The sequence below is a fragment of the Pieris napi genome, chromosome 9 (genome assembly GCF_905475465.1).
Source record: "Pieris napi chromosome 9, ilPieNapi1.2, whole genome shotgun sequence".
Taxonomy (NCBI): domain Eukaryota; kingdom Metazoa; phylum Arthropoda; class Insecta; order Lepidoptera; family Pieridae; genus Pieris; species Pieris napi.
The window spans coordinates 2,915,622-2,937,326 of NC_062242.1; the positions used below are offsets into that span (position 1 = coordinate 2,915,622).

A 21,705-nucleotide genomic window follows, 5' to 3' on the forward strand; every position below is an offset into this window, starting at 1 on the left:
TCATGTGTATTGCACATTTCCCTTCGCTAATTCATCTAATTAACGCCTTATATGCGCACGCGCTTACTTAACTTTGACACGATAAAGTATGATTGAAATGATTACACAATACTCGTTTCGCGTGAATTTTTCGTAATATTTTAAAATGAAATTACATTAATTGTGAAGTAATTCAACTATTTAGTTTAATTAAGTATCTGAAGGTTAAAGCATTTAATCCGCCCTTTCCACTTAAGTATAAACCCTCGATCAACTGTCTACTAAAGCATTACCTACATCTTTAATCACATTCATTTCTAAATAATAAAAGTTTAATTTGAACAAAAAAAAACAGCTGATCAACATCCGCCATCTTGTCTGTTTATATGTTATTAAAATTTTGAGTTATCTTTAACTCTTGTCTACACTGAATTCGGTTTATCGTTTATATTATAATTAAAAACTTTAGAGATGGATTTTTAAGGAAAATCTTCCGTCTCGTCATGTAGTTCATTGTTTTTTTGAGGACTTTTCCCGCTAAAACCAGGGCAAAGGGCAATTATAAAAACCGTTCAGAAATATAAAAATATTTGATTAATATAACCTCTATTCAAAGTATAGTCTAAATATGCTATAATATATAATGAAAGGCCCTTCAGAGTTCTTCGAACTTTCTTTATATAAATCACCGGTACACAGAAGTTAATCTCAGCGTAAACAATTTCAATTCCAAACAAGCCGCTACAACTTTCTCTATAAACTTTATCCGAGTTAAATCCAGTTTGCATATTTACATCGTAACGATGCGTGAAAAATGCTTCCTCATTCATTTTTATAAAGAAAGATTATGGGCTCATAAAACAGTATTACAAAATATATATTCTAGCTAATTCCCCGACTATTTTGTCGTCGGAGGTATTAAATAACTTATGTATATGAAAAGTAAGCATTTACCATGGAGAGTGTTCAGAGGAGATGTTCGGACTAATACCTGCAGCTTAGTTTCATCACCGGACGTCCAGGCAGAATACAAAATACCTACCATCCGTATCACCTTGAGGTCCGTCATTCTACAACTGAGCGTTCCTTAAGGCACCACCACTATGTGGAACCAGGTGCCTGACTTAGTGTCCTTCAAGAAAAGAGCGTACCAATTTTTAAAAGGCCGGCAGTGCGCTTGCGAGTCTGGCAGTGCGAACCATGGGCGGTGGTATCACTTAACATCAGATGAGCCTCCTGCCTGTTATTGAAATCACTTTTAAATTAATTAAATTTAAAAAAACATTACGTAAGTCATAAAAATGTTTGAATTAAATTTATTTTTGAAACAAGGGTGCGTAATACTGGTTCACGTGGACAAAGTCGCGGCTTCAACTTGTACATTACCAGGAGTAATCTGTACTTTTTGGACAGGTGTGGTCTACAATAACAGGCGTTGAACGTGTTTTGGCACATAAACTTAAAAATTCAGTAATTAATCAAGATTTGATCTCGATAGAAATATCGCAATACATGGCTCAAACGGTTATCGACACGAAATTTGCATTTAATGCCAAAGGATTTTATACTGTAGCACATAGAAAATAGAGGACAGATCAACCAACTCAAATTATCTATTGCAACAGATCCCAGTCGGCATTTCGTACTTGTAAACATGGTACTTGTTTCGCGGTTAGTTCAATACTCAACGCTAGAAGGCAACGTTCCGTGTAAAAACATATTGAACATTCAATAAAATAAATCAAATAAAAGTTGCGAAGAAATTTGTGCGTTTCTGGCGGAGTTGAACCATAAACAAAAACAATTGCGCGATGTTCTAATTTTAAATGTGAAAAAAGGTTTTAGTGGTTTCGTAATTAATTAGGATTGTGGTGTACGGTGACAAAATGCCACAGATATTTTTCAAAAAAGTAATGGTGGTGCAGAATCATAACGACTTCGAGGTGAGCCACTTTCCCTTTTCTTAGATACATAATGTGACCATAGTGCAATTTCCTTTGAGTTTCATTATTGTCCATGGCATTTAGGTAAGACCTTCCTCTGCTCTAAGTGTATTTATAAATGTGAAACCATTTAAGGCGAAATTGGAATATACAGACAAAATAAATTAATACTAGAAAATGCCACAGGCTTCTGCTGACTTTTAAGACTGCAAAAGTGATTGAAATACAAGATTTTTTGTCATCAACGACTCGTAGCAATTACGACTAGTAACCAGTAGCCCGGGTTTAGTTTTACCCGTGTTAAAATGTAATCAAATTTTTTTATGATAAATAAATAGAATTTTTTACCATGTTTTAAGTATAAATATTATTTTAAAAAATAGGAAAGTTTTGTTACGTATTAATACGATACCTTATATAGAATATATACTTTAAAAGTAACACGATTATTGCATGTCAAGAAAACACTTTATTCCTATTTCATATCATAAGATTTCATCAATTTCATCACTCAATTTATAGAAATTTAAACTTTATGTCAGCAAACAAGTTTTTCTTATATATCTAATATAATAGCATATTTTGTAATAATCTATTTATACTAATTTGGCCATGACATTCATAATGAAAAAAAGATAAAAATTTGGTATTTATACTAGAAAATTCTACGATATTGCTACTTTAATAAAAATTCAAATTTCAACGAATCGAACTTATAAAATAACCTCTGTTATGGCAATAATGCAAATTACTGGCAACACGTCAGTATGACAGGAGCATTGCAGATGTGTTGCAAGAGATGAGGTCAACCAGTGCAAAACGCATTGCGAATAAATAATTGTTAGCACTGAGACCTCGTTATATTTTTTTATATTGCTGGCCGCATTAGACGCATAAAAAAATGTTTGAACAAATAAAAAATTTCAGAACATGATATGTATGCTAGTACTAGAAGAGTATGGATTTCAAAAAGTATAGAAAAAAATAAATGAAATTTTCCCGATTGTAGTTGACATTGACGCGGCTATTTTACAGCCCTTGGCCCGTGCAGACACAAAACTATTAAAAAAAGGTAACTTACGAGTGTATATACGTACACATATGTATGTAAGCTACCTACCTTTTTAGTAACTACCTACATGTGGAACTATGCTACCCAATAGCGACTGTTCGCTTTTTCGGAATAAAAACCTAAGTAGTAAATAAAACTAAAAGTTTGCAATTTTATTTATATTTTCCAATTTTATCGCCATAAAAACTTACCTCAGAGTTGAAGGAAGAATTTAAAAAAATCTAAATTTGGTCCAGAAGTCTTCAAGTTTTGAGCTTTGCAATATATTTTTATTTATATAAAACCTCTATATCATATATGTATAAAACCTTACTTAAAGTCCACTTCTACTCATAATGTAGACAGAAATTATTTGTTTATAAAATAAGCAATAGTTTAATTATCGATACCATGTGATTTGTGAATGCATTACGACCTTGCCGTCTATTTATTTAATGTTATCTAGCACATTGCATTCTGTTTGATAGTGTAGCTATCGTAATTACATTAATAAATTTCTGGATGCTGTAGTCAGAAATAATCTCTATATATATAAAATTCTCGTGTCACAATGTTCGTTCCCAGACTCCTCCGAAACGGCTTGACCGATTCTTATGAATTTGTTAATGCATATTCAATAAGTCTGAGAATCGGCTACTATTTATTGTTCGAACCCCTAAGTGGTAAGGGTTAAAGGTTTGAACCTAAAAATTATTTTTGTATTTTTTAGACAAATTGTTTTGTTTAAATTTTTTTACGATACAGCATACAAAAATACATACATCCTTAACTTTTACCCCTATACAATAAACCCCTATTTTTATTTGTTAATTTAAAACTTATGATTTGAACTCAGAGGTTTATATAGAGAAAAAATCACAGAAAAACCTAAAAAGTTTTCATTCCAGAAAATCGAACTAAGTAACTAACTACTAATAAAGTAGGCTAAGTAAAATCACATTAAGGAGAAACGAAGTTCGCGCGGGCAGCTAGTCTATTATAATATTCATCGTTATTTGTTGTCTTTGAATCACCATAACGAGAATGGGGCAGACATATTTCTTACATCATTTCTTCACTCGTAAGAGACAACAGCATTGGTTTCTTATTGGACCTGCGTTGTCCATAAATAACCCCAAATAAATGTCTAAAATCCCAGGGTTATACGTCACGCGCGTCGTCGCGCGAAATTCTTCTTAGTAGACATAATAAGCAGACATGGCCGCACTTAGCCGTCTATCGTCATTCTTTTCCTATCATGTTTTTTTGGTTTATATATCATTATATTAACTTGATAAGCGAGAGCTTAATATAAGTAAAGTATAATTAAATATGAACTTAAGCCAACATGAAATAATTCTGTAAGACGGTGGATGTGAATAATTAGTACGTAGCTGTATAGTTTTAAATACATTAATTGATTGGTTAAGGATGGGACATTTGCATACAGTGGCCCTGTAGTGTAGCGTAGTGGCCGGTGTTTTGTCTATTAATGCCATGGGATAGAAATGATACTATTTTTTAATGTTGGTATAAACTAAAATATAGATTGTATCAGGCTTGGCATAGACAAATAGCCGTTTTCCTTTGATTATAAACAAATGACAGACGTCGGATTCAGAATATTCACAGTGAGTGAGTGCTTCGAATAACAGTGGTCCTTTGACTCAGTAACTGGGCACACTTCGGAGAGTTTGAATTGGAACACAATGGCGTTAGACCGCATCCGGTCTCTTATTACAACTACTTGTTAGTGGCGTTTAGGTTTTTATTGTTTTTTATATTATATTAAACTATTTATTTATTCCACATCCTTATTCTTTCTTTAGAGTCATTATTAATGCGATAGAACGTACATAGAAAAAAAAATTATATACCTAAATCTTATAACTAATAATATAGAAAGCAAGTCTTGTGAACTCAGCCAGTATACAAACAAATAGGTCTACCTCAACAGAAATTCTATTTATTATAATGTCTTGCACGGGTGAGCGGCGCTTCGCTAATCAAGTTGGAATTTGGTGAAAAAGTTGGATTACGGCTTTGTCGGAAAGATTCTATCGTCTTGGTTGTGACATTGTTAATGATAATATCGGCAAGACAAGCTACAAACTCAAAATAAACACATCGACTGTAAAACTTCTACATTGTCTTCACATATAATTATTTAACAAATGTAACAAAATATTGTAAACCTATTTTAAAAGAGTAAGTGTGGAGTTTCTTGCCCATTCTTCTCCACACGAAACTACCTTTTGGAAGGGGCAACTAGAATCTTCTTTATATTTTTTTTTTTGACGTTCAAAAGTGCCATTTTAGATGGTCTAATTGAAATAAATGATTTGACTTTGACTTCTAATTGTAATATTCAATCATTGAGTCCGCGCCAACACTTATTGCCGACGGGAACCCTGGGAACTAAATTTGTCGTTACAGTGAAATGTTATTTTATTCGTTTTAAGGTAAAACGTTAGAAGCAAATCTTGAAGAGTAGTTCGCGAATTTCATATTAATTTATGTTACGTTGGGGTAAAATAGCCTTGCACCTACCATTAGCAACATAACACGCTGTGCTACTCGCTAGCGCCGCGTCTATCGGCATTCAGTGGTGGCGCGGACTCTACTTACATATAGATAAGTACCCCAGTCGTTCTCGAGTTATAAGTAGTGTAACTAATATGAGTTTGTTTTATATCAATAGATTTGCGAAATCAATACCACAGAAGTGTAGATACTCCAAGAACTCTTATTAAATATTTATCCCTGAATGTAAATAAAGTTTGATTTTACTAAATTACCGTTCTGCTGTATGCTTTTTATTTTAGATAATTTTCACCACCACTATGTGTACCAATCGACTAAGGGTCCTTCAAGTAAAGAGCGTAGCAATTCTTTAAAGGCCGGCAACGCACTCGCGAGCCCTCTGGTATTGAGACTGACCTTGGGCGGCGGTATCACATAACATCATATGAGCCACTTGCCCGTTTGCCCTCTGTTCTACAAAAAACAATTTAATATATTACTAGGCAAAGCTGACTGATTAAATCCTGTAACAGATTACAAAGAGGTTTTATCGAACCATAAACAAGACTGCCTTTTTACCCAATAAGTAGACCGAGTCAACCCGTTGCGTAACTGTGTAATTTAGTTTTTGCTGTCACATTGGAAATGACAAATGAATTGAGGAAAAATCTAAAGAGGCTGTATAGTGACTTATAGAGCCTGAGTTATCGGTTGGGTAATTGCGTAATATGAAACAAAATCTTGATTTAAAAAAATGTTTATTTATTGGATATGAAATGGTCAGTGATCATTCTGCCCACTGAAGTATTTCCACACCAATTCGACTTAGGGTCCTTCAAGAAAAGAGCGTTCCAATTTTTAAAACGTCGGCAACGCACTCGTGAGCCACTTAATGGCTTTATGTCGGCCACTTAATATCAAAAGCCTCCTGCACGTTTACCCATTGTTCCATATTATAAAAAAATTATAGAAATTCTTGCCACTGATATTTTAGTAAACCAGACATTAATAGTGTAAATTTTTTATTGGGCGTAATCTTCTAATATATAAAATTCTCGTGTCACAATGTTTGTTCCCATACTCCTCCGAAACGGCTCGACCGATTCTTATGAAAAGTTTTATGCATATTCAGTAAGTCTGAGAATCGGCTACTATCGATCTTTCAAACCCTTAGATAAGTGATAAGGAGTGTCCACCCCAAAAAAAAAACATACAACCCTTAATTTTCACCCCTCTATTTTTTATTAGTTAGTTACGAACTTATAACTTGAACTCTCAGGTTCATATAGCGAAAAATCACAGAAAAAGCTAAAAGGTTTTCATTCCGGAAAACCGAAGTCTCTGGTGTAGCATAGCAAAATGTTCCATGTTGGTATGTACTGAAAAGGTAGGCTAGGAAAAGTTCGCGGGGGCAGCTAGTACAATATAAAAATGTACATCCACTTTGGCGCCGCTACTTTGACTATGTCACTAAGCAATAGACAGATAATATGAGCAATCGAGATAAAATGTCAAAAATGTTATAGGTTCAGGCGATTGTACGTGTAATAGCCCCCGAAATATCATTAGTTATAGTAACGCTGTTTCGCGCGAATTAGTACTTTATTTCCAGTAAATAGCGTTGAAATTTCAATAACAAATATCGTTAAAGGTTGTGAGAAAGGTGGATTTACGCAATTACTTGCAAGTGGTATAAGTTTAAGGTTCTATACGGTTAGTAATTAACTATAAACGCAATTTCATAGTCGAATAAACACCAATTGAAACAAGAAAACTTTGTGAGGCTTCGCGAAAACGCGTTGATATCTTTTGTATTGAAATGTTTTTTCAATAAATAATGTTATATATACAGGGTGGCCAAAAAGTCGTGGATCAAACTCAAATAGGGGATAGATGAGGTCATCAGCGGCAAAAAATTGATCTACGGGAGGTCTCTAAGGTCAACCCCTGCAGAGTTATGATTTATTTTGGTTTTTATATGAAAATTGACTTTTTTTTACTAATTCTTCTTAAAATTCGAAAAATCTACACCTGTATCTTTTTCATAATATCCACTAGATTGGTACTGATGAGTTCTTAGACATACTATTTATAGTTGTTTATGAGTGTATTCAAGATAATATTAAGTTATACGATATATATTTCTGGTTTCATAAACCAATCTCTTCTTAATTAACATCTCTATGTCCTTGACACGAGAGACTGTCCAGTGCAGAGGCTGTTTCAGAATAATCGGTCACCCACGTAGTCCTGGAATGCGTGGCTTCCCAACAAACAGAAATCCTCGGAGCAGTGAGGTCGCTCTGTGAAGCCTGCGAAAGAGGTAAATTAACCAGGTTTTTACGCACCCATCAGTACATACATCCATCAGTTTTCATATAAAATCTAATATTTTTTCTTATAACCGAAATAATTAATTTCTCTTTCAATACACTTGAGGTGTCTATAGGTGTGTTGAGCACAGTTAGAAAGTACTGTACAAACATTTATTCTCATTTGTAAAATACATATTTAATTCGCGTAATATACGCTACGCATAATTTTGATAGCTTTCACCGTTATTGTTTGTGAAGCTATGACGTTCAGTCAGACAAATGTAATATATCTACGGTCTTACTAATAAAGATTTATGCACATTGTATAAGCCTGTTATAAGAAAAATGTTACTAATAATTCCTGAATTGACAAGTTTGATGTATACGGCTATTATAACAAGTGTCTGGTTTGTATGAAGACTTGTACAATTGCAAAAAAAAAATGAAAATGCTTATACAACGCAGAGGCCTAGTTTAACGGGTGTATAAAAAATACAAATAGAAAATACAAAAATTGCGTCATTTTATCTGATTTCGCGTTTGACAGCATCTTTTGACTGTTTAGTTCAAGGAAAGATTTAAGTAATAAATAAAATTAGTAGGTATTTGTGTTTGTTGAAAATAGATTTTATAGATCAAATGGAAGATTTAGATAATATTGATATGCAGCTAATACATACGATTGAAAATTTGCCGCCTCCAAGGAAAGTCAAACCATACCAAACTCGGTGCAATCCGTTATTACTTTCTGATGGCGATTTCAAAACAAAATACCGCTTTTCAAAGAAGCATGTTATGAAGATCTGTGACATAGTGCGAGCTGATGTCGAAAAGAGTAATAGAGGTGGAGGGTTTTCGATTTAGGTGTCTTCTTCATGGCTTCTCAGTGTCATTAGAAAATGACAAATTATATATAGCAGCACTGGCAATCCTCCACAATATTGGTATTGATATCAAAGAAGACCTAGATATCACGTATGATGACACTGACACTGACAAGGCCAACCTAGACGCCCCGAAGCAATCAGGCTGGATAAGCTGCTAGAGCTTCTTTTATTGAAACATATTTTTAAGGCTGTTTTATTTACATAGGTGTGGATAATTAAGGACGTGAAATAAATAAAAAGTTATATTTTATTTAAAACAGGGGGTTTTTTTATAAGTATTCATTGAATTGCTGCTGTAATAATTAGCCTTAGAATATGCTCCTGTCTAGCCCATTCGTGAGCTTCGGCAAGTTGCTTCTGTTTGAGCTCATGTGTTTCAGCCATCTGCCTTTGTTTTGATTCGTGCTCTTCCTGCAAACACTGGAACACTGCCGTGTTGCGGAGTTTGGCGCTTTCCACTATTTGAGATGCCTAAAAAATTTAAGTATGATCGTTGAGGGGTTTTGAATGAAATAGTCCTTTCTCTATCACATTGATACTAACCTCCCCTAACTTTTGTACTGCACGCGGCTTTTTATGTAAAATTCTAGTCCTCTTTGTCTGATGTTTTGGAGTTTCTATTAGCTGCAAATAATAAAATGTTATTAGTATATTAAGTAAATGTGTATATAATTGTTTTGGTTTATAAAATAAATACAACTTACATTAGAATTATGAGTTGTATCAGAATTATTAAATCAAACGTCAATCAAACACGGCGGGTTGCCAGGGTAACAATAAATAAGGGTCGTTTTGTTATTCAACCAATACACATCGATTATTGGTCAAAGAGGTGTTCATGCCCTGTACAAGCTTTATTCACTGAATAACTATCACCTTGTTATAACTCATGTATAGTGATTTTTATTAGTAAGACCGCAAGTTTTTAAGGAGCAGTGTTGGTCTAGTAGCTGCAGCGAGCGCCTCTAATCCCCGAGGTGATAGGTTCGAATCCTGGCTGTGCGCAGTAAACACTGGCATGGAGGAAAACATCGTGAGGAAATCGGCATTCCTTACTATAATGTCAACGGCGTGTGTCAAGTACAGAACAACAATAAATTCATCATCCTAATAGAGAAAATAAATGATCACGAAACTGATTCAGAAATCTAAAGCCCAGTCTAAAGTCTAATTTGGCATTCTGAAAAGGTGGGAGCTTGTAGTTTATTGTTTATCAGAAAGCCAAATCATAAAATGTCTGCTTCACGACTGATTTGAGAGCGACCGCCGATGCGAAAACCGCTGTGTGAGTTCGAAAAGTGAGTTACAGAATCGCAGGGCTGACCCAAAAGTCTAGTTATACATTTCCACAGTAATGAAAACAGTTAAAAAGACTACTCACTGCGTCTACAAACAGTATGATAACTGGACATCAGCCTAAGGGGCTTTCGGGCCATTCAGCGATTAGACTGGTCAAGGATCTTACCTGTAGGTTGAAGTACACCTAAGGTACACCTTCCTTAACTATATCTTTTAATTCTTCAGCCCATTCTTATCCACACGAAACTACCTTTTGGAAGGGGCAACTAGAATCTTCTTAATATTTTATTTGACGTTCAAAGGTGCCATTTTAGGTGGTCTAATTGAAATATAGATTTGACTTTGACTAAGTATAACTGTTACTAAGTCCATTCACTACTTCAATAAATTTTAAATAAATGTTTTATGACAATTAATATGTTTTAAAATAAATAATATTATACTGAAACAGTCATATTATAATTTATGTATATATCCATTAAATATATCCATTAATAATAATGTTGCACTTCTTGCTTATCTTATCTAAATTATTTTTACATTATATATATATTTTTATATTATATTCTCTCAGTGGTTGCCTGGAAGAGATCGCTCGAAAGCTATAAGGCCGCCAGTTAAGCCTTCTCATTTGAATATGTCAATTGTATTTCTTCAATTATATTTATGCAACGAAGTGTTAATAAATAAAAATAAATATATAAAGGGAATTATCAATACAATAAAATCAAACTTTCACATGAATAAATAATTTTTAAGTACAAAAATCGAAAGTTGACCCATTGACAGCGAACGATCTTTGAACATTATATAATTATTACGCTTTAATAACTTTCTATGACAAATGAATTCCGATTATTATATAACAATATATTTAATGAGGTGGTTGGCTTTTGTTAGATTTTAATGTCATAATTGACAAGTCATTTTAATGTCTACAACTTTCCATGTATTGCATTCATTAAATTCTTTATCTTTCATTTATAAAACCCAACACATCACATATAATAATATTTTCTAAGGAAATAGCAAAAAGGTTATTTGACGTTACAGTATCTTCGGAATCTTGCCTAACCTTTTAATAATATATTTTAGTTATTATATTTTAAGGTTAGTTATTGTTTGTTTTGTTATAGATTTTAATAATTAATTGCAAATATGATGTTCTTTTTAAAGTTCTATTTAAGTTTCATTATAATGTTTTAATATATAAAAATTACAGTCAATATACATATAATGTAACTATAAAATTTAATTTTTACTTAGTAATTACATATTTATTAGTTCGTACAGCGATATTTTTTTAATTCATCAGTCCATCATCATCAGCCACTTTTTGGTTACTGGATCCACCATCTTCCTCCAGAACGCTCTGCACTGGCCTCTCTGTATCCACTGGGACCCAACCTCCTTAACGATGTCGTCAGTCCACCTACTCGGTGGGCGGCCGCGCGGTCTTTTGTTCTGATGAGGTCTCCATTCAAGGAGCCTATAATTTCATCAGCCCCCTACCGAGTATATCAAGTTCTGTATAAATACCGTTTATTCTGTATTTATATTTGTATTCGCAAAGAATTTAAATGAACTTGGAAGAAGATTCCGAAGGTTCAGAATGAAAAACTAAAAAGGGACGACAGAAGAATAAAATTTTCCAAGATTACTATCATCTTTATGAGCTTTACTAGTTTATTACCACAATAAATTTTAATAAATGTTACTTTCATTCTTACTGTACAATACGAAATTTTAGATAAAAAAATAACTTTCAAAAGCGTGAGTTGCTTAACAGATTAACCACAGTTATAATTAAGTTAATCAACTTTACGTATTTATAACAAACTATTGTTTCTCTCCCTCCCATACTCAATGCATATATTTGTCTCTGTCACATTATACGAATGCGGATTCCAAACTTTTTGCGGCCTTAAGGCTTGTGAAACAGAAAATATCGATTATTCGAGACCTTTATTATAAGTGTCGTATATTTGAAGACAATTCATAAATATACAGTGTTTAATGTACTTAAACTACATAGTAATAATAAAAATAATTAAAAACGATTAAATAGAAAATTAAAACATATTTAAAAAGTTTGTTCCCTGGCAGCGTAACTTTAATGCTGGAAGCATTTCCTCACTGTATGCGATACTTATTCGTTGAGCGAAGAAAGCACCTGCTCTGGGGCCACTGGTACTATCTATCAGCCACCAACTTAAATCTGTAAGTAAAAACCTGTGCTCTTGAACTCCACGACTCAAGAGTCTCTACTCCTAAGCTAACAAAATCCAAGTTAGAGTATATTTGAGCCGTTTATTATTTTCCGCCTGCTCTGCAGCCGCGTCAACTTTTGTGCTTGATCGAGGGAGGTAAGACAAGGCTAACGTGTCCATTCGAGTACCTTCCCATACCAAAGCCCGTCCCATCCTCCAAAGGATCAAAGACATCCCACCCGGCCGCTTACCATCGTCTCTAGCGATGCCTTTTGGCTCAAAATGGCTGAATTACTAACGAAGGCAAGAGAGTGGCATATGATGTCGTTGAGCGCAGCGTGACGCGAAAAACGACCTGCACTCTTTTAGGAATGAAGGCCATGGTGCCCAAGGCAAGAATACTATGAAGAAATCAATTAGAGATTAGTTTCTTAAATGTACTATACGAGTATGTACGGAAGGACGGGCGTGGCAGTTATGCAAACAGATATTATTTAAATTTCATATTATTTTATTTATTCAATAAAATTACTATTATTTTTCATATCATGTACCACGATTATTATTGTCGCACTAACAGTGTTGTCAACATAATAAAAAAGGTAATTTGCACAGACTAAAATATATTATATATTTTTAAGCTGTAATTCTAAGACCCAATTTGTCTTACTTACTGACAACGAAGATCTGACATAGTGAAACAGTCTGTGACATGAAATATATAGTTAGATTACACGTCAAGTTAAAGCTTGAAAATAAGAAATAAACCAATATGTTGAATAATGTAAATAATGGCAATACATTTATTAATAAAGTTGCTCGTTATAAATCGTCAGGCGTATATTATTTATATTTTATTCTTAGTTTCAAATTACACCATTCAATAGAAAAACTTTACTTTTCTAAATTCGATAGCACTCTTGTTATATCTTCAGAAAAATGATATCCCATACACTTGTGCTAGTCGTAAGGTGCTAACGTGTCTTTGAATCCCGACTACTCACTATATAATTCACAGTGTGTATGGTAACCAAAAAGATCCTGACATTAGATAGACCCTCCTGTCATTAGACCAAATAATGACCATAGAGGTTTTAATAACCTAAAAAGATAAATTAATAGTAAAACTGATGCAAAAAGCCAAAATATATAATGGATAGCGCCATCTTCAGGCTTTAACTTCTACAATAATTATTTATTTGATTTCCAATATTCCCACAGCTTATTACCAGAAACCAAAAAACGGAATACAGAATTAAATGTAGTAAAACACAGTTTAGACAATCGGTCGATATTAAAAGATGCAAGATAAAATAAAAAATAAGAGCATCAAATTAAATATGTATATTGTATTGTATATTTCCTGTTAATTTACATTACATATAATGTAAAGTAATCTAAATCTAAAGAAGTGAATACATGGATGAGTCTGTTATATTTAACGATGTTTGTAAGAGCCTTTATTGCTTAACCGTTTAGTTAAACCGTTTTAGCGGTACGCTTCTTTCTTGTTAATATACTCGTTTGTTGAGCTTTCAATTACATACATACCAAATCATCAAATCAGTTGTGACAAAGATACGGTTGTCTTTTTTCATCACGGAGTAAGCACAATTAGACAAAAAGAGACAAATCTGTGGTTGAACCAAAGACTGATTTAGTTTTTATGAATGTAAAGCTGTGATGTGAAACTTATTTACTATTATTGTTAGTTAACAATTGTGATGATTTATTCGTTTTTCTGCTTTAACATACTATTTATACGATATAAGGTTCATAAAAAACTGTTCAGGTATACACTGAAATCTACTTATACCTAATCTACACACACACACATATCAATAATGTCAATGTGACATTAACACATTTGTGCGTTTGTATTTTATACAGTACAATATCTGGATTTTATTATATATAATATAACAATAATAAATAGCCAATGAACTGCAAGGTTATTTCATTTAATAAAATTAATTTAGTGAAATTTTTGCGTGTCTAATTGTATGTCTACAATGGTCTAGACTCTAGAGTATATATAACAGGTACTTTAATTAAAAATACAAATTGAAGCAGACTGTGACCTACCTTAACACAACACATTTTATTATGAACATACCTTTTTATTTTTATTATTGCTTAATATATTTAAAATAAAGAAAATACTAAGGGGTTTAGCGTGGTGGTAAATTCCATAAAAACTAAAAAGTTACAAGACATACAATTAATACAAAAAACTAAATGAAACCATTGCAACAAACAGAAATAAAAAAATTACTTTCATCATCATCAAAACTTAAAGGCACTTTACGCAATATAGAAGCTTCAAATCTAGAATAGAATTAGTGTTTAGTATATCAAGGAAAAAATATTTATTTAAAACATAAAAGGTTTGTAATATTGATATGGTCAGTATAGGTATGTTGTTAGGTTAGCGAATTACGGAATAACTTGAGACAGAAAATCCCTTAAGTAGGGACTGAATAAATTAACCAACATAGATCTCACAACTTTTTACGGTAGTAGAACTGCGTTGTAAGTTTTTTTTACAAGTTATGTTCTTAGTACTACTTATCGTGTAGTATTATAAAATCTAATTATGTGATTGGTATTGAAAACATACTTCGATAAAGAGATATTTGAACGTTCCGCTCCAATGCACTCCACTGCGCAGGCTACTTGTAGTCCTTGACTCTTATTTCCTATAACCATATTTATATTACCAAAGACATTTTAAGTTTATTGTCTATGGTATTACTGAGTATACTATTTTAAGTGATCAGAAGATGAGGCGTGAATTCCATAGGTAATAGTTTCGGTTTGACAGCATGACGCTCTTCTCTTTAAATTACTAGTATTTTAAAACTTGCGTTTATTATTTAATTTATGCTGGTAAAGAAATAGAAGCCACCAGAAACCACAATTTGCTTTTCGATACTAAATGAAAAATTACTTCTCATTCTCACATTGATTATTGTATATGAACATTAATTATACGTGTATTTGAAAGTAAGCTTTTATTTGAAAAATCAGACATGGAAATTACATTTTGATATTAATTTATTATAATTCGCTGACCCGGCGAACTTCGTACCGTTTAACTGTCAATGAATGTCCGAATTGTAATACTCAACATTACAATGTGCCTTGATGTGTTTTATATTTAAGTAGCTTAATCAGTTTTCCTTAGGCTATACGTGCATGTAGGTAAAAATTTGACAACCAATACGTCTTTTTTCACTACAGACATTATTCTACTAGATGTATTAGATATACTATATATATAGTACTAGCCGTTTCGCGCCCGCTTTGCTGGACGAATTAAAATAAATTTTATGTTTCATTATTTTATTTTTTTTTATATTTTTATTATTCTTCTTTTTAACTTCCCGCTAAGAAAATTTAAATATTTCGAAAATCGAGTTTTTAACAGATGTTGACGTTTAGAGGTTCTAGGAAGCCTCCCCGAATGTTTCCGCGGTGAAGTCCGTATGGATAAATTTTCATAAAAGTAAAACAGCAATAAAAAAATGGTGGTAGTTTCATGTCGATACGATCAGTGGTTTAGGCGTGATTGAGCCTCAAACGAAGACCATTTTCATTATATATATATAGATATCTTATAGATTCCAAAACTTTATTTAATAAACGTCGGCAATGTTACCGGCATGCCTCAGGCCCAGGAGGCTGATCACCTTTTTGCCTATTAGATTGATAAATAATCATGAAACACATACAGAAATCTGAGGTCCAGACCTGAAAAGATTGTAGCGCCACTGATTGATTTTTTTAAACTAGATATACGTAATATTTACTCTTGTATCTACTAGATAGGTTATTTCAATCACGACTTAGGAATTATGTGTGTTACTTAACGTTTTTCCAGTTAGTCTAATTAATATTAAACAAGGTTGACTTAGAATGTTGTTTATCAGATTCCGGATTAACATCCCCTTCTAATATTTATAACAGAACTATGAAACTACACCGTAGTTTCACCTGCGTAAATGTGGACTTAGAGAATTGCAGTTTTCAGCAATAAATGGACTATCTAACACAAAAATGTCAATACCACTTCTGCGTTGAACCAAAACTTTTATAATAAGTATTGGCCTTTTAGCCGTACACTCGTACGGTAAAGTAAACCAATATGGCGAAGACCCAAAAGTTGACGCCGTGTGTCAGGCATAGAATGCTGATCACCTATTAAGAACATATAATAATAATGATCACGAAACAGATACATCAATCTGAGGCAACAAGAGTTTGCACTATGTTTCTAAGATTCTAAACATTAGGGCAAGAATTATAGTATTGTCTTTTATTGACATAACTTTCACACATTTGATAATAAAACAATTTTTTACCGGATTGAAGTTATATATTTACAATTATTTATATTATTATTATTTTTTTAATTATGGAAAAATAATTGTAAATGCATAACTTCAATCCGGTAAAAAATTGTTTTATTATCAAATTAGGGCAAGAAGATTTTTAAAAAAAGATTCCTAAGAATATTTTGGTAGCTCAACGCCATTACAAATTAATATTTAATAAGTTTATTATGATTTTAACGGACTAAGACTACAGAATACAGACGCTTTTGTTACAATAATTTTCGTCAATAATCTTCATGTTCTGTACATCTAATTCTTGCAAACTTACGTGCCAATAGCTTCAGATAAACAAAAAGCGAATGTCGTTTGACCTTCTCGAATGAGGCAAACCGCTGAAGCATTACGTGTGTTACGTAGCCCTATACCATAGAATCTACATTTCGCAATATATAAAGAATAACATGTCCCTAACGTTACATGGTGTCAGCGGAATTCGTATGTCGCAACTTACACGAGTTACACGAGCCTCACGTTGCATAGTGTCAGCAATTGGTGCCTCTTCGAGCCTTATTATTTCCATATTTTAAGTGCATTCAATTTCCTTACTTCGGGTTGTTTAGCCGTATTTTAATTATAGTTTAAATTGTAATTTTATTTTTAATAAATTAGTTTAAAACATTTGGTTTTTTTTGAAACCTTCGGCTGTGGCCTTCGTAATTGGCGCAGTCGGTAGGATTTGTTCATTAGAGTCAGTGAATCGATCATAGACCGAGCAAATCCAGAAACCTACAAGAGCCTGCAGCCAGAGGGAAATCCAGACATCGATTTATCAAAGAGACCAGATGTGGTGAGTACCTAGTTTTTATCTAGACTTGCCAAATTATCCTATAATTTTTTTTTTAATAATCCTATACCAAGATTTTCCATCCTAGAGAATCACGGACCCCTAGGTTAGGTATTATACGTAGGAATTTAGATTTTGATTTAGGTAGAGATTTAACAGGAAATATGTCGGAGCAATTAGTTGACAACATTTTTAAAGCCTTACGTTTAGTTCCCGAGTTTGATGGTAACCCGAATGTCCTCACTAGGTTCATTAATTTATGTGATCAATTGGTGGCAAAATTTATTACAGCGGAACCGGGTTATGAATTAAGTAATCTATCATTAATTAATGGCATTCTCAATAAGGTAACTGGGCCCGCCGCGCGGACCCTAAGCTCTAATGGAATTTCTGAAAATTGGATCAGTATACGCAATTCTTTAATAAACAATTTTGCAGACCACCGTGATGAGACCTCTCTTTATAATGATTTATCTCTTATAAGTCAAGATTCAGGGACACCTCAAGAGTTTTATGAGCGTTGCCAAAATCTTTTCAGTATAATAATGACTTATGTTAGTTTGCATGATTCGGTACAGAGTACAATCGAGGCCAAAAGAGCATTATATAAAAAGTTAACTTTACAAGCATACTTGCGTGGCCTTCGTGATCCACTTGGGTCTCGAATTCGATGTATGCGACCCGAATCAATAGAACAAGCCCTCGAATTTGTACATGAGGAACAAAATACCTTATACATTCAGCAGCGTAATCAAAACTGTCCTGATAGAAAATTAAATAATAACGGTAATAATCAACATAATATGACCAATGCTCAACGTAATTTTAATTTTATGCCTAATTTTAATCCAGGTCCCTCTAGATTTTTAAACCCACAACCTAATAGGCCTATGCCTATGGCCGTTTGGAAGCCTCAATTGCCTTTAAATCGTGGCCCTTCCAGAACACAACAGATGTTTAGTGCTCCTCCACCAAATTATCGTCCACAAAGTAATGTATTTAGAGTACCTCAACAGAAACCGGTTAATAATGGTCCTCAACCGATGAGTGGCGTTAGTCACTATGTCAGTAAGACCTCTCCACCTAAACCCGTCTTTACCGGGCATGATTGGTCAAGACATGGGAACCCACCACCTTCAAACTATTTCAAATTTAAGGATGTAAATTTTAATGAGGTCCAAGACCAATCTGACTATGACTATTATTCCTATAACGACTATTTCTATGACCCATATTACCAGGAACATTACTATTCTGAGCCAGTTTATGACATGACAGAGTATCAAGACGTTAACGAATACTCACCTCCTAGTGTTGAAGAGACACAAGAGAGTTCAACTTCAAACCAGGATTTTCAGACAACTCACAAATCAGACAAGCAAAAATAGAAATAAATTTACAGACACAAAGACAACTTCCGTACATACAGATTACAAATCCACCCTTAAAATTATTGGTTGATACAGGGGCGAATCAATCATTTATAAGCCCCGAGGCAGTAGAAAAATTCTATCCCAATACTCAGTGTAATTACGACCCTTTTGAGGTTACTAATATTCATGCGACCACTCGAAATAATTACTCCATAACTATACCATGTTTTCGCGAATTTAGTGAAGGTTGTGATATAACCTTATTCATTTATAAATTTCACAATTATTTCGATGGTTTAATTGGACTAGATTTGCTGGAAAAACTGGAATCTAGCATTGACTTAAAAAATAAGGTCCTAGTTACACGGAGCTCTACAAACCCCCTGCAAATGTATGATTCACGGAACTGTAATCTTTATGAGGAAATAATACCGGCCAATACATCTAAAATAATTCGAGTTCCAATTAACTTTCATGACGGTGACGCATTTGTGACTGAACAGACTATATCTAACTGTACTATTCATGACTGTCTTACTACTGTAAAGGACAACCGAGGTTTTATTGAGATTACCAACCCGACTATACATGATGTAGTATTTTCGATGGACCGACCAGTTAGTGCGGAGCTATTTAATACCCAGTGCACGCGCACTCAACAACATACCGATCGCACATCCGAAGTACTTTCGCGATTACGTACGGACCATCTAAATCCTGAAGAACGAGCCAACCTAGAGTCACTCTGTTCTCGATACGCTGACGTGTTCTATCTTGATGGCGAGCCATTAACTTTCACCAATAAAATAAAACATAGTATTCGTACTTCAGATGAATTACCTGTTTATACCAAAACCTACAGATACCCCTTCGTTCACAGACAGGAAGTTCAAGATCAAATCTCTAAAATGCTCGATCAGGGAATTATCCGTCCTTCTCAGTCAGCATGGAGTTCTCCCATATGGGTTGTCCCCAAGAAGGCTGATGCTTCTGGCAAAGTCAAATGGCGAATTGTTATCGATTTTAGGAAAGTTAATGAAAAGACTATTGATGATAAATATCCTATTCCTAATATAAATGATGTATTAGATAAATTAGGTAACTGTCATTATTTCACCACTTTAGATTTGGCCAGTGGATTTTACCAGGTCGAAATGGACCCTCAGGATATCCATAAGACAGCTTTTAATGTAGAACATGGGCACTTTGAATTTTTAAGAATGCCCATGGGTTTAAAGAATAGCCCTTCAACTTTTCAGAGGGTTATGGATAATGTTCTTAGAGATCTTCAAAATGTAGTGTGTTTAGTATACCTTGATGATATAATTGTTTTTAGTGTTTCATTGCAGGAACACATGGTAAATTTAGAAAAAGTATTTAAAAGATTAAGAGAATCGAATTTCAAGATACAAATGGATAAGTCCGAATTTTTAAAACTAGAAACTTCATATTTAGGGCATATAATAAGTAAAGATGGTATTAAGCCTAATTCTGATAAGATAAAAGCTATTCAAAAATTTCCTTTGCCTAAAACCGCCACTGAAATAAAACGTTTCCTTGGTTTATTAGGTTATTATCGAAAATTTATTCCTGATTTCGCTCGTATAACGAAACCAATGACGCAGTGTTTGAAAAAAGGTTCTAAAATAACTTTTAATGATTCTAATTATGTTAATTGCTTTGAGAAATGTAAATTATTATTAATTAATGATCCTATCTTGCAGTATCCTGATTTTAATAAAGATTTTGTTCTTACAACCGATGCATCTAACTTTGCTATTGGCGCCGTACTTTCTCAAGGAACTATAGGTGATAAACCTATAGCATATGCATCGAGAACACTTAATTCGAGTGAAATTAATTATAGTACTATTGAAAAGGAACTTTTAGCAATAGTGTGGGCTACTAAATATTTTAGACCATATCTATTCGGTAGAAAATTTAAGATCGTAACAGATCATAGGCCACTTCAGTGGGTAATGAATCTTAAAGAACCAGGTTCAAGGTTGACGCGTTGGAGGCTAAAACTAAGCGAATATAACTTTACCACCGTATATAAGCAAGGAAAAATGAATACCAATGCCGATGCTTTATCTCGCGTCGAAATCAATAATGAGGACGTGAGTTCCATCGCTGTAAATATATCAGAAAAACCTCCATCTCAGTCTGGTTCTGCCACTGAAACAATTCATACCAGTGATGAGAACCCGATTTTAGAAGTACCTATATCTGACGACCCACTTAATAGATTTAGTCGACAAATTTGTTTCGTTTTAGTAGGTGACATAAAAAAACGACCGACAGTGACAAAACCTTTCGAAACTCATACCAGAACGACTGTACAACTATCTGAATCTAACTTGACCAATGACGTTATTAACGCAATTAAAGAATATGTTAACCCCAAGGTTAAAACCGGAATTATTATTCATCCCCCTCTTGCAATGTATAAGATTATCCCGATTATACAAGACAATTTTAAAAGTTCGACTATGAATCTTGTTTTAACAAAGACTGAATTAGAAAACGTTAAGGAATATTTACGACAGCAGGAAATTATAAAAAAATATCACGAGGGTAAAACAAACCACCGCGGTATCACTGAATGTTATCTCTCTTTATCTTCAAGATACTACTGGCCTAAAATGAAAGAAAGCATCGCGAAATATATAAATGAATGCAGTATTTGCGGCCAAGCCAAATATGACCGAAATCCGATTAAACAGAGATTTTCAATTGTACCTCCACCTTCAAGGCCTTTCCAAATAGTTCATCTTGATCTTTTTACAGCACAAAACGAAAAATATCTTACAATAGTAGATGCCTTTTCAAAGTATTCGCAAGCATATCACTTAAGAGATAGTACTGCTTTGAGTGTCGTACAAGCTTTCCTTGTATTCTGTACTCATCATGGCATCCCTTTGACTATTGTCACCGATGGAGG

The 21,705-nt window shown here is 33.5% G+C and overlaps 1 protein-coding gene across 2 annotated transcripts in view; it reads left to right on the top strand.

Moving 5' to 3' along the window:
* The window catches only part of LOC125052203, a 78,727-nt gene that overhangs the window by 2,573 nt on the left and 54,449 nt on the right, over positions 1-21,705 (top strand). The window contains exon 1 of one of the 2 annotated variants that reach the window (XM_047652867.1): positions 1,671-1,922. The exons of the other annotated variant lie outside the window; for it this stretch is intronic. Within the exon in view, the coding sequence (XP_047508823.1) occupies positions 1,866-1,922 (57 nt within the window). The 5' untranslated portion in view covers positions 1,671-1,865. Of the gene's footprint in view, positions 1-1,670; positions 1,923-21,705 lie in introns of those variants that run through there. 2 annotated transcript variants of the gene reach the window in all.